Source organism: Thermobia domestica, chromosome 2 (assembly GCF_964235325.1).
Source record: "Thermobia domestica chromosome 2, izTheDome1.hap1.1, whole genome shotgun sequence".
In the NCBI taxonomy this organism is placed as follows: Eukaryota; Metazoa; Arthropoda; class Insecta; order Zygentoma; family Lepismatidae; genus Thermobia; species Thermobia domestica.
The window spans coordinates 268,643,898-268,659,439 of record NC_137455.1 but is presented as its reverse complement, the minus strand read 5'-3'; the positions used below and the strand labels follow the sequence as shown (position 1 = coordinate 268,659,439).

The window sequence follows — 15,542 nt, the reverse complement described above, 5'->3', positions numbered from 1 at the left end:
CTTAGCTTGTAGGAATAAAGTCTATTGCTTCTTTTCCGATGTGACTTCCTTCAAGAGCTGATACTAATTTAGAGTGATACTGATAATACTTAGATAAATCTCTGAACCTTGTTTTCAGAAATAAAATTTAACTATGCAACTCTATACTCAATATCAATTTAACTCTTGAGGCAGATACTCAAAATTTTTAAGTGGGTATAACTTAAAAGCAGGAGTTACAAATGTTTACGCTGACTCAATTAAGACTCACTGAAAAATAGCACATTAATATATTTCATTTTATTTGTAGATGCGAGGAGTGTATTGTGTCGTCATTGTCAATAATAATACAACCAAAGTAGAGAATCATTTCTGCATAGATAAAGGCATTCCAACACCAACCACCACTCAATCTTGTGGATTAATGCCTTGCCCATATTGGTCTGCAGGTCCATGGCCCAGTTGCGAAGAATCTCGATGTTTTAATTATAATGCAGGTAATATTGTTTTAAATATATAAATTAGTCAATATAGCTATTTTACTCACGGGGGACAATAAAAACAGATTCCCACAAGGAGCCAAACGAGAGATCATTAACATCATAGCTGAACATAGTAACGACTCGACTCCCCGGTAGTTCTAGATAGATCAATTTGCCAATGTTACTTCGAGGCGACACTTTTCTTGTACCTACAGTACAAGTTAATGGAATATGTTAATAGATGTTAATGTTAAATCTTAATAGAATTAATGAAATAGATTTGGAATACATGTTTACCTACAATCATTCTCCTTAAAATGTTGTACGAACTAATTCTTTGAAAGATATAGCATAGTGCTATTAATTTTTTTTTTTTTCAAATTATATTAACATATTTTGTCTCTTGTGTTCCGAGTATTAGTTCCAAAATAATTATTCGAACAATTGTGCGTTATCAGAATAATTATTCATTTATTAACATAATTATTCGAACATTAATTACTTTAGAACAAATTAAATAGAGACATTGAAGTTTGTTATTACTGATACTACTTACGAGAAGAGTTCAAAAACTTTCCGTATTCACCTAGTTCGGATAGTCAGAAAAAGTTGAAACTTGATAGAAATATTGTGTCTTTTCTATATAATCGACATCCGAAGTTATACACTTTTCTCGCAGTTGCAAACCCTTACGAATGCCATTTTTGTAAAGCTGTGTACATTGGAAATTGAGTCACGCCTAATGACATCATTGTCGTCTTAAAAGTCCTTACCTCGCAAAAATGTTTTCAGATTAGGGAAGAGGAAGAAGTTCAAGGGTGCAAACTCCAGGAAATATGAAGTATGCGCAGAATACTGTAGACACACTGACGTGCTGACATGTCATGGAGGATGAGCACACCAGTGGACAACGTTCCTTGTCTTAAATGTTTAATTTTGTCACACAATTTGGCCAAAAGATTTACGTAATATTTTCTAGTAATTATTTATCCTTTTGGTAAAATACCAACCATCCCCTACCATAATGAAAATGACATTTGTAAACATTTAGAATTTTGCCTTTCTAAGAGGCGGGGAGTCCAATTCTTGCATTGTTTTGAGCTTTCTTTGTTTTGTTTTCCGGATCAAAGTGGTAAATTCAAGTCCCGTCTAGTTTCTAGTCGGGGAAAAACAAATTTGTGTTCTGATTAGCAAGGTCCAACAATTGTCTTTAGTACTTCAGTCTTTGTTGTTGTTGTTGTGTCAGTAAACATGGGATCTAACATGGAGATATTTTTGACGCAGGTAATCATGTATGATCGTTTCCACGGAGCTTATTCTTGGATAAACGTTCCGGCATATTTTTATAATGAACATCCGGCAATCTTTATTTGTAAAGGTTTCAACTTTTCGGATCATATCATTCACTACTGTTCATGGTCTTTTATATCTTTCTTCAACCCTTATGTTCGTACGACTACATTTGAAGTATTTGTATACTCAGCACCACAATATACGAAGGAAATTCTTCACCAAATACTGCAAACATTTCCTCATAGATTGGTTTCAAAGCTTTGCCTTACAGAAAGAGGAATCAAATCACTGCTCCACTTTTCCATTCATGCACCCTCGTTCATAGCAATACGTGGAGAGACTAATTATTGCACTGTAGTCATATTTTGCACTTAACATACACAAGGTTATGTCTAATCAACTAACGTAAATTTATTACGTGAACGGTTTCTGCATGAATAAGGAAACATTTTGAACCTCCTAGTATTAGTGTCTAGTGATACTGAAGTCGAAGATGTCAAATAATATAGAAGTTACTTGGGAAATTTTAAAATGAAATTTGGGTATTGACTGAATATTTCGAAAAACTAAACAAGACTTTTCCAAATCCCTCAAATTACCCAATTTAATTCAGAATACACAAAAGTATAACAAAACTTGTATAAAGGGAAAATGTTTATTGATATAATTAAAAATAGTTGAAAATAATAGATTGGGATCACCTACATGAATTATATTTTAAAATGTAAACAAAGTAATTATTTGACGTGATAATTAGATTAATTTGTTGAAAGAGATGTCACAGAGAAATTTTACAAGGCTGCAAAATTATATTATGTGTCTAATTATTAATGTAATTGGCTTTAATTGTAGAAATTTTGGCACTGAACATGAAAGTTGAGTAAAATATGAAGCATTTTGTACAATATATCTTAATAGAACCCCATTCAAGATGGCACAGAACCAAATGTTAAAGTGGTAACGGACCACCATAGACTGAAAAAACAATGTAACAAGGTTTAACTAAATGCGAATAAAATGAACACTTAAATAACAGGGAATGAATGAAATGCAATATTCCACTGTTTGTTACTTTTATTAAAACAAATAAAGAAAAATTTAAACACTTCATCACAATGACGAATTTAAGATAATTGAAACAAATAATTTATTTCAATATACGATACTCATATGAGCATGAAGTTTCGAAAATTCTAGTAATACTGAAATTATAGTTGTTAATGATTTCCAAAAATTTACGTTATATTTACATTTGCAGAGATTAGTTTTTCGGATATCACTCAGTCCGGCAATGGATCTCTGTATTGTGCCGTTACTCTCATGCCTTCGTAAGTGTGGGAATTCTCCGTTCAATGTAGTAATATTTTCATTATTTGTAATTTCTACAATTAGTCCACTTCGCTGGTTCGCTGTGGCCAAATATCTAAAAGAGACAATCCTTCAAATTATTTCTCCATCGCGGAGAACTAAAAAAAAATATATATACCCCATACATTAATCATTTACACAATCTATTTTTAAAAATTCTGTATCTTTAATGATTTGAATTTTTTTTAAAAAAAAAAAGTATGGTTTACTTTCAACGACAAACTAAACATGAGAAAATAACAAGAATAATAAAATAAATTATTGTATTTGAAATTTTGAATCTAGATTTTACTGCAGTATTTGAACAATGTCATGTTTTTCATCTTTCTGTAGCAATACAACGTCGCGAAGTAACCTGCCAGTTACCCAATGGAACACAAGTTAGTCCACATATGTGTAATGAACGAGAAAAGCCGATACAAAGACAAGAGTGTTACAACGATAAGTGCAAAGGAACTTGGAAAGTAGGCGAATGGTCAGAGGTATGTTAAAACATATTTTCAGCTTGAAAATTTTCTGAACTCACTTTTCTCTTCGGTGTTTCTTTTCAGTTATCTTACTAACAATTTCTACCCTATTAAAAGATAAAAAAAAAAAAACACTGGCTTGCTTAACCCCTTCCATATTCCTATTCGCTTTCTGTGTTTTTTCTTCTACAATCAAGCTGCTTCTATAAGAACTACAAAGCATGTATTCTCTCCACTGCACTTTCTCAATATCTCTCAAGATTTTAGTTTATTATTAAAATAATAAATAAATTTAAAAATCTAACAATATCGATATACGTTTGTAAGTCTAATAAATGACCTAAGGTTTTAAAAAATGTAATTAAAGAGTGATTTCTTTTCTGTTTGTAACATAAGAATCTAGTATATTTCATAACATACATTCAAAATACACTCAAAATGTGATAGGGGAGAGAGGGGCATTGGTACACGGGGCACATAGGTACAAGGTAGATATTTTCCCACTGAAAAGGTAAATGGACAACAGTTTGGTGTTGACAACATTGGTGACAAACGAACATCGTGAAGCACAGTTGATGGATGGTCACAGCGTACTTTTCTCTGTGCAGAAGAAAAACTTGATTTCTTAGAGCAAAAGTAAGTTTTCACTTATGTCTTTATAAGCTTATATTTGTAATAAACACTGGATTTTTGAAAACTTATGTATGTTGCATGAAAGTATAATTCTTTACAAATAATTTTATTTATGTTGAATTGCCCTGCGTGAAGTAATATTTCAGTTATAGGAATTAATGATCCTGAAGTTCGGTTGGGGCACATTAGTACACAAGCATGTGAGGTAGATTAGTACGGACAATGTGCCCCCACTACTCTGTACCAATCTACCCCTTCCATTTGTAATTATACGGGTAGACTACTCTTTGTGCATTTCCCATGTATTACAGTTTTCATTGTGATTAATATCAAGTGAAAAAGTGAAAAAGTGATTAATATCAAATGACTAATAATATAAGCTATCTCTTGTGTAATTGCTTGATTTCCGTAATCAAAGCATAAAAACAAATTAACCAAAACAATATGAAAAACTTTTCTATTATTATATTTCCGACCTTCCGGAACTATAGGTAAAGCCGATATACAAAAACTTTCGAATGGAATATTGTTTAACCATTTAGGAGCCATGATAGCAAAAATGTGAAGATTCTTCCTCCCAGGTCATGACATGCGAGTGATTTTAATAAGCACATGTCTAACAAAATCAACCTCAAATATATATTTGTACATGGACGCTAAAAGCAAGCGTATAGTAAGCGTCAGATTTATTCGAATTTCAGTAACCTATTTGAAAGTCATTAAAAGAAGTTATTGAAACTTTAATATTATAAAGGTAACCAAGAAAGTTCTGTCGCTTTTTGTGGAGGTCTGTGTTCAATTGGCTCACACCGTAAGTGGAATGCGAATGGAGATAAGGCGGTCAGTTGTTGGTGTGGATATACCAACATACTACCTGATTGTGGCAGTTCAGTTACACAGTGAACTTGCGTAATGACAGAGTGAAAATGGGACCTCCACAGAGAGCCCTAAGGGCGAATATGGTGTATGAGTTCAAACTGGGGTGAAACGCTGCTGTAGCAAGGGAGAAGATATGCTATGCCTTTGGTGAGGATGTCGTGACTACGCGGATAGTGCAACGGCATTTTAACAAGTTTAAAGACGGTGACGAATCATTGGAAGACGCACCACGTGCCGGAAGACCAACACATGTACAAAATGAAGATCTTCAGGCAGCAATTAAGGCGAACAGTGGCCAGACATGTAAAGAACTGAGACTACAATTCAGTGTGAATGAAGAAACCGTTCGCCAGCACCTCCATCAACTTGGGAAGCCCTACAATTTGGATAGATGGGTTCCACATGATTAGATCCGGGCCAGAAGGCGACGCGAGCAGATACCTGTGTTTCTTTACTGTCTTGTCTGAGGAAGGAGTCATTTCTGGACAGGTTGTTGACATATGATGTGAAGTGGGTCCTGTACGAAGCTCCACGGAGCCGTCATCATTGGTTAGCATCACACGAACCGGTTCCAAAACAGCCGAAACCAGCACTGCACCAAAAGTAGGTCCTCCTTTGTGTTTGGTGCAATATTCGTGGATCCTGCATGGGGAACTGCTACGAGCTTGTCAGAGCATTAATGCAGCTGTCAGCAGTTGAACCGTGTTCAAGAACAACTTAAAACTCTGGAGCCAGCAAATCTGAATCGCAAAGTGGTCCTCCTCTTACAGGACAACGCTAAACTCCACGTGACTAGGATGACCAGGACACCATTCTAGGCCTTGGATGGGAAACACTACTGTATCCGTCATACTCCCGGACATTGCACCATCCGATTATCACCTGCTCTACCGCGATGGAATCCATGGCCTTCGAGAACGTTGGAAGAAGGTCGTCGATGCTGATGGAACTTTCTTTTTATCTTCCAGGTACGTCTTAGGTGATATATCGATGTTCGAAGGTTGTGGATAAAAAAGCGACAGAACTTTCTTGGTTACCTTTATAATAACAAAGCTCCGCCTTCTTTGGAAACAAGGGGTACGCTCAAACCAAAAGTATGACATCTTTTCCAGTTGGTAGTTGAGGTATGAAAGATTTCAAAATTTTGTAAACTGTAGGTAGCCGTTTGATTATTTACCTCTATTTTCCCTTATAGAGACAGAGCCTCATTTTTAGTACGTTTTTTATCTTTGTAAATAGCTTGCGGAATTTTTAAATTTTGATGAGAACACAAGCAAGCATTGGGCTTTATATTTTATTTTTATTTCATTTTTTTGTAACAGGTTGAAATAGATCTGTTGAATTACTAAAGTTTCTTACAAATCTTCACATTCTTTTTATGAAACATGTTTTTATTTTGCATTTTTGCTGCTGTAGGTTCTTAAATCTATTGTTAAAATAGTTGAGTTTGTGGAAGTTTAATAGAATATTATATCTCAAAATATTTCAAGAAAAAATTAAACAAAAAATCACGTTATTTCTATTATCAAAAAGTCTGTGTGATATTTCACTTTGCTCGTACCAATCTGCCCCAGCCAATACCAATCTGCCCCTACATGGGGAAGATTGGTACAGATTGCAGACCTTTCGTAAAATGTAATTTACTCCAGGTAGTACATTAGTAGAAACAATACTCTACACTGTAAATGTAACTAAAGAGTCACAGTTTAAGTAGGAAAAAAAATCATTTTTCTCAAACTGACGATATGCTCTAAAATCTCGGGTAAGTAAAAATCGTACCAATGCCAACCCTCTTCCCTATATGTATATTTCATTATTTACTTTAAAATATATATATATATACATACTCTATACATTCTCTGCACATGCTTACACCCCCATATATATATATATATATGAAAATAAATCATGGATTATACATATACCACATTTGGGAAAAATTGTATACAAGGTGAGCCTGAAAGATGTGTACAAACTCGTGACATCAAAAATAACAAAAAGTCTTCTTGTATGTTGTCGAATTCCGCGCCGTGTACGAGTGACAGGGGGGCCAACTTGGCTCGAATCTTAACAGTTGGAACGTAACAGAAAGATATGAACACCCCCCCATATATATATGCTACTTAGATTTTTCCTGTGGGAAATGATTCATGACATCAAAACTAGTTAAATGGGGCTATGAATATCAGCACAATGTTACACTAGGCAGTTGCGCAGATAAAGATAGTTTGTGCATATCTTTCTGTTCCGTCCCATTTGTCAGGATTAGACTGTCGATTCCAAATTGGCACCCTTGTCACTCGTACATGACACAGAATTCAACAACGTGAAAGAGGACTTTTTGTCTTCTTTTGATGTCAGGAATCGACCCCCAAAGTTTGTGCATGTTACAGGTTCACACTGAAAAAAAAAAAAAAAAAACTTAAATTACACATTGCTTGACTCTGGAATTTCTTTAACTCTCTCCAAACAAATATTGGCTGGTGGCAAGCCAATGTTTTATTTAAAATATAATTGCCCCATTATCATTTAACTGAAAATTAATTTTCAGGCTTAATTTATTGTTAGTTATGTGACGAAGTTTCTGTTTTCTGCTTTTCTTTTTTCATTAATTGAGTGTTAGTTATGTGACGAAGTTTTCGTTTTCTGCATTACTCTTTAGAGAGACAAACATATTCATTCTGTACATGACTTATAACTAGTCATCATTGCCAACAAAATTGATGATGATGGTTTCAGGAATCCATGAAAGAAAATTAAATAATCGAAAGTAGAAGTATGAAGTGAATCAGTATTAATGATTAAAATAACTTAAAATAACAGCAAAATTTGTCACCTGATATTCAAATCGAAAGTGCGTATAGAAATAAACAATTGAACACCTATAGGGCTTACAATTTTAGTATCTTCATTGCAGTTTGTTAAACGTTTCTTCACCTTTGTCTTCCCTAGCTTACAAATGTGTTTCAAGGTCTCTATATGATGATGATGATGATGATGATGATGATTATTATTATTATTATTATTATTATTATTATTATTATTATTATTATTATTATTATTATTATTATTATTATTATTATTATTATTATTATTATTGTAATAATAGAAACAGTAAAAACGTTTGTAAAAAGTTGTCAACCATAAGATTATTTTAAGTGTATGATGGAAATGGTAGAGCTAGATTCTGCTTACGAAAATACGAAACATAAAAATAGTTTAGTTCAGATGAATTAATCCTCAGAATGAAGTAGATCTAACCTCAGTCATTGCTAGCTTATTACTACTTATTACCCATTAAGTTATTATGACTATCCCGAATAGTCCAGGATATTATTCTGGATTGATTCCGTGCAATTGACAAAATATCTACGTTCACAACTCCAAATATAAGAAATAAGAAATAAAAAAAATAAAAATAAATAATAGCACCATGTTCTGACTGATCGTACATACACATATGAAAAGCTTTACAGGTGTTAAGCGTTATTAAAGTTTATGCACAACCATTTCATTCGTGATTTTCCTTGCTTTAGTTGTTATGACGTGGAGATGTTTTCGGAATAATAATTTGCTATCTAAAATAATTCCAATATCATTCACATCTTTAAGAAATTTAAAGGTAAAGAATTCGCCTCATATCAGCGTACAATTGTGTTAATGTTATTCTGAACAGTTAAATGATCATGAAGAGAACTAATAAGATGAAAGATCTTCATGTCATCAGCATACAATAAATATTTAATAGTTATATTCACTGATGTATCATTTACAATCAATAAAAACAATAAAGGAACCTAAATAGGATCCCTGAAGTAGCCCAGAGGTAATACCATAAATGGAGGACAAACTACCTTTATATTTCACCATACATTTCTCGTTAGATATGTATGAAGCAAGCCAATTAATAAAACAATCTGGTAGATCATATTTAACTAATTTATTTAACAATAAATGATGAGTAGCTTATTATAAGCTTTAGCAAAGTCAAAGTAAATTGTATCTGTTTGACCTCCATTATGAACAACAGGCAGTATACTGCGCATAAGACTTGACAAATTTGCTACTATAGATTTGCCATTCATAAAGCCATACTGATTAATTTCAATTTTCAAATGCGTCTGAGTATATAGGCATATATAAATTATTTTTCGAAGATCTTAGGAATAATATCAATGACTGATACCATCGATGCCACAAGTTAATTTGATCCTCAATGTTTTAATTGTTTCTAATATATGTTGAGTCATAATCAAAGATGATTTCATAGTATTTAGTACAAAAATTGTTAGATAATGATAAAACTTCAATATCCATATCAGAAAACACTTGAAAAACTTTTGCAAAGTACTCAACGAATGTGTCAGCTAATAATTTATTGTCAGTTATTACAGAGTTATCCTGGAGACTTACAATTGACACCATTGACATATTTCCAAAATTTGTCTGAAGAATTACTCAAATAATTTTGCACTCTACTGTAATAATTACCTTAGTTTTCTTTCAATTATGACTTAAGATCTCTACAACAACATGAAAAAAATAGTATAATTATCACAAGAAAGAGTAATTTTATATTTTTTTATGAGTAGAATTCTTCGCTTTTAATAACGAAATAAGTTAGAATACCATAAGGTATATTTTGCTTTTCTAGGTCTTGACAAAGGATACTATTTTTCATAGTTGATATTATAACTTCTATTTTACGAGCAACTGCATTAGATCATTACTTAATAAAATATTACGCCAGTCAATTTTAAGGAGACGAAAATACAAAGAATAATAATACCCTTTTGCAGATTTAAAATATTCAGAAACTTCATACAATTTATATCTCTCATAATGAAAAACCTCTACTTCAATAGGGTGATTATATGTATTGGGAGATACCACATATTCACAATTTTGTTAGAAACAGTGTCAGCATTTGATTTTACCTGGTTCAAATTAGAGACCGACGAGTCTATGCTTAAATTTGTATTGTCCAGGAAAGTTGACAGAATGTTGAATTCGACTGTGGAATAGCAATATATTCCAGGGAGTGGCTCATTGTTGGTCCTATCAATTTTGGAGATATTAAAATCTTCAATAATCAGTACATCATAATTGAGAAACTAAGTTTCGAGAAATGTAACGAAGATAGTTCTCAATATCGTGAAGAGAAGCCTGGATGAAGATAAACACCATATATAACACCATTTTCTTCTTATCATTTTAATTTGAAGTCATTTGATTTATGGTAAACATTTTCACAAATAAACTGATGTTAATAATTTTAGAAGAGTGTTTCGAAAGTACCCAAGATTTATCAGTACTTAGATTTTTTCTGTAGATTTACCTATATCTAGTGCATTTCAAATGTGCCTGTATCCTAGTACAAAAATGAAAGTATCTTTTTCAACACTGGAAAATTTCTTATAATCTATATTAAAACTTTTCTTCTTTCTCAAGAATTTTGATTTCTATTGTCTTCCTTTTAAATACGAAAAAATACTCAAAAATAACGCAACTTTTAATTTTACTCATAAACACTATTGTATGGAATCAGGTTGATATGTTGCTAATATATTTCTCTTATTTTATTTTTAACTTCTCTGAAAAGTCGATTGAAATCAGAAGTAAATTAACAACATAGAGCAATCTAGTTTCTAGAAGTATAAGTTATTGTACAGCATTTATTTTTTGTTTTTCATTAACTACTTCTTAGAGTATGTTTTCTAGAGGATTGTGTTTGCGATTAAATTTTCAGTGTTAGTAAGCCGTTTAACTCCAGAATATTGTTCTCATTCTTCAGGGAGATGGGCATATATATTCTGATGTTTCATATACGTATATGTTAAGAAGGTAATGATTTACAGAAGTATTAGTTTTTGTGTCATTCGTAAACCCTGCTAATATATTAACCTACAAACCTGCACTAGATCTCAGTTAGGCATGTGTGGTGGTAAATTAGTTTTCATGTTATTTAATTAAAGTAAAGAATTAAATCTGCAACGAATTATTACATTCACTTGCACAAACCCTCATCTGGCTGATTTGCCAAATATTATTGTTGCTTTGTAACATTCACAATGATCTTTTATATAAATGAACTAGCTGCTAGCCCTCTCAGAATATTATTTAGATACTATGCCTTTTGTATCGCTATTATTCAAGTTGCAAGTGCTATAGATATCTAGAACAGGGATTTCCAGCTCGTAGTTTTGAGGAAAGTAATAATGATAATAATAAAATGGGAGCTACAACATTTATAATTTATCTGCAAAGAGACAGGGAGCCTTAAAAAAGTTGGAAATCTCTGACCTAGTAAAATAGGAAATTTATTTATCCCTTAGTGCTAATGATATGATTTTAAACTAGCATGTGTGCTTTTTTCCCTTGCACTTTCTTCCCTGTAGTGTGTTGCCCCTTGCGACGCACAAGGCATCAAGTACCGCATACTTCAGTGTGTGTGGTACGGCACGAAGAAAGCAGCTGGAAATGCATGCCGGGATCAAACCAGACCAATTGTTATGAAGGATTGTAAAGGACCACCATGCTCCCAAAGTAAGTACTTATTTCTTCTTCAAGTTGCTATATATTTAAGGTAAACGTTAACATTTCACTACTTTTGACTTCTGTATTACATTTGTCTCTATGGTTTTACATATTCGAACTGACATAATAATTATCATGCGCGAAGGGTCCATGTTTGTTGTGTTAGCCCAGCTAACAGTTTCAGAAGTTAAAATAAAACATATACCACGCATTAAATTACTGTACGAAATTATAGACTGATTTTAAAATACACATGGTGTGTATTATTTCGTTTCGGCAGGATAACAGGGCTCTCTCGTACTGCCATATTAACACCTTTTCCTTGCGTCTACACTTGGCGCGAGATTTTGAGAATACAGGCATGCGCATTTCTGCCCATCGATACTGAATTGTCCTACAATTGCACCTCATTTATATCTTTGCCATGTTAGCCGTGGAGAAAGGATAACATGCAGCCCAATACAATAGTCAGAGCAAGTATAAGTTAAATTGAATTAGTTTAGATCCCTGATTGGTGGTGGAAAACTCAAAATCTCTTATGACTTGAAGTTAAGGTTATTTGAAAACGGAATTATTTGTAAACGGAAATTGGGGAAACAAAGAAGTAAACAGTGAGTGTATTTCATTTTTAAGATTCATTCATCATTAGCAGTGTAGTTTAATGAGATACTAACATATTTTGAAGGTAATATTTACTTTCTAGATGTAAAATAATTCTTTATATGTTTAATTATTTGTTAACAAGTGCTTTTGCTAGTACAATTTCACAAAAAGGTTGTGCTTATTCGACACACAATATTCTATTACAAACACACACACACAATATTCTATTACAAACACACATACACACACACACAATGGTTGTATATAAATGTAACAATGTTTGTTCTCTAACTTCTCATGAACCGCTGCACACCAATTTTGATGATTTTTTGGTACATGAGGGGAATCCGACCTAATTTAGGTTTCCAGCTCATTTTTGGCAAGGTGGAAAGAAGAGGGTGAGGGTGATAGCATGTAAAAATAATCGACAACTATCGATATTAGTGTTCAATTCATAATTCGGAGTCATTGAAATGAATACTGATACTATCGATATCGTTTGATTCTAAATTCATCCCCTATTGAAAGATGATGGGAGACATGTAAAGATAATCGAAAGTGACTGATATTACTGTTAATCCACAGTTTTCAGGGTCACTAAATAGTGACACCCCTGATGCCTTCGAAGTCCAAGTTCAGTCTCTACCAGCATGGGGTGGATACGGGTGGTTGGTAAGGAGTGATATGTAAAAATAATCGAAAACGACAGATATTAGTGTCCAATCCTTAGTTTTCGGGGTCGCTGATAAAAACAATGATACTCCTGATGGCAGTCTAGTCAAAATGCATTTCTCATGCGTATCATAAGGGAGGGAAGATGATGTATCCTTTCCATATCCTCTTCCCGGTCGAGGGACTGACATTTCAGCTAATATAAAGTGATCTAACACTTTAGAAAATGTTACACTCCACCACTGATAATTATCAAATTTCAACTGCGTAAATAAATAACTATCGCAAATAATTATTTTTCGCTATCGGATTTACTATTGCGCCAAATGGCTATCTTATTTAAATATAAACTTTTGTGTTTTATAGAAGCCAATAAAGACGGTTTGTAGATATCTAACGAGGAAACCGATTGAAGTGTGACACGAAATTGTGGACGAGTTTATGAGCTAACGAAGTGTTTTTGTGTACAATTAAACCAATTAGAGGGGAAAACCCTTGATCTCAACCGTTCTGGAGATGTAGAGGAATAAGGGGAAGGTTGGTGCTCGTTAGTTCATAGAAAATAAGAAAAAGGTGATATAAAATGTATTAATTACATTTCCAAAGGAACAGAGACGTTATTGTGTGAAAAAAAATCAATGTTATATTCTGTGCAAAAGTGCTATAGAAAAACAAATTAAATAATGTGAATCATAAACACATATTATTGCAAACGTAAGTACGACAGTGTGTAGTTGTGTGACATATATTAAAACGCAATGTATGGATCAATAAGCAAAACTTGTATGTTCAACTTAAAAAACGAAAGCCTGTACGCCTTATATACTGTATATCACATACGGTTCCGATCGGTTAATCATTGTAGAAATTATAAACGTTTAGAAAGTTCGGACGGTCACCATCTTTTACATTTTTCATCCTATTTGACTGATGATACTTTTATTCGATTCAGCGTACCAAGAAACCTGAACATAGATACCTGACACGCTTATTTCAGGCAACAATGGAACAATGAAACTTCGGTATTTTCTCCTTCCCAGTCCAAAACATTCTTCCCCTAGAATTTTTTATGGACTCTTCGGTTATGTAACCCGTACGTCTAAGGCGACGTATTACTACAGTTTCCTGGATGAAGAAATTGTTCATTTTAAAAGACTCTTTTACTTGTACTAATGCTACATATTCAAAAATTCGCAAAATATCGTAGCACCAGCCTTCCCCTTATTCCTCTATATTATCTCCGGAACGGTTGTGATCGAGTTTTTTTTTTTTTTTTTTTCTAATGACTTTAATTGTACACAAAAACACTTCGTTTGCGCATGAACTAGTCCACAATTTCGTGTCACACTTGAATCGGTTTCCTCGTAAGATCATCACTTTGCAAGATTAATGATAAAATATCTCCTCCTAAAACTTTAATGGAAATTATAGGCGTTTATATCCAACTGCGGTGAAACAAAAAGGACGTAAATTTTCTTCGAGTGCTCGTTTGCACATTCGAATTTTATTATTATCACTCGTACTACTATTTCCATGTATACTCTTAACGGCTGAATAGAATGCAATGAATGATGTGTCGATAATTCTCCATACTCTTAGAAGTGATATTGAGAGTGTGATATCACGAAAAAATCAATACGATGGATGTTTACCGCCAAATTTTTAAACCGAAAAATAAAATACCAATGAAACATTTTGAATGAATTATAAAATGAAAGGTGTTTCTGAGACAATTCCAAAAATATACTTTATGGATACCTTACTATGTATAAAAAAATAAATGAATGAGTATATCATTTCATTATTTTTATTTTTATTTATTGTTATTATTATTAGTTATAAAACTTCTTCCTTAATATTCTTCAGGTAATATAAGATGAGCTATAAGTCACTTGACACTAGCAGTTATTAAGTTCTAAATTGACTAGAATAACCGTAACTGATTGACGCAGACAATACTTTATGGTGTGGTTCATACGTGGTTTGTGAATAACACGTTGTAAGAAGTGATTTTATAAAAGCTTAAAATCTATAAACAATTCATTTCAAATGCACTTTTGTCAAGTGACTTATGGTGAACCCTTGTCTATTATTGAAATAAGTTCTTTCTAAACTATGGAACCAAAAGAACGATTTTATAATTAATAAACTCTGCTGAAGACAGCAAAGAGGACCACGCGACTCCATGTAAGAAATATGGGATATTCGCGGAAAAAGCTACATATCTTCTTTTTATTGCAGGCAATCTATTATATTTTTTTAAAGAAAGGAAAAGACTTTCGATTAGGGAGCATTTTTAAACTAATATGTATATACTACGAGCTTTATCAAATTGAAACTTCTAGTTTCTTTTTTATTAAACTCTCCCTACAAAAGTACCCCTCTTTTTCCCTACATTTCTGTCCTACGAGACTAAATCTCTTTAAGCGTCAATCTAGTTCTCACCAATATAACTATAATTAGCTTTTACCTTACTCTTAGGCTTCAACTACACTTGATTAACAATTTCTCTTTTATATGTGGGAATCTGACCTTTTCTTCGTTTAAGCAGAGTATCTCTGTCTACAATCACATCACTGTATGGTATATACAATCTTTCGTGGTACTCTGTCCATCTAATATTCCAACA

The 15,542-nt window shown here is 32.9% G+C and overlaps 1 protein-coding gene across 5 annotated transcripts in view; it reads left to right on the top strand.

Annotated features, from left to right (window-relative positions):
* nolo (ADAMTS-like no long nerve cord) overlaps window positions 1–15,542 on the top strand; it is a 1,299,980-nt gene that overhangs the window by 1,268,630 nt on the left and 15,808 nt on the right. For all 5 annotated transcript variants that reach the window (XM_081748697.1, XM_081748696.1, XM_081748695.1 and 2 more), the window contains 3 exons: window positions 290–476; window positions 3,456–3,604; window positions 11,500–11,647. In XM_081748697.1, coding sequence (XP_081604823.1) covers window positions 290–476; window positions 3,456–3,604; window positions 11,500–11,647 — 484 coding nt within the window. The remainder of the gene's footprint in view (window positions 1–289; window positions 477–3,455; window positions 3,605–11,499; window positions 11,648–15,542) is intronic.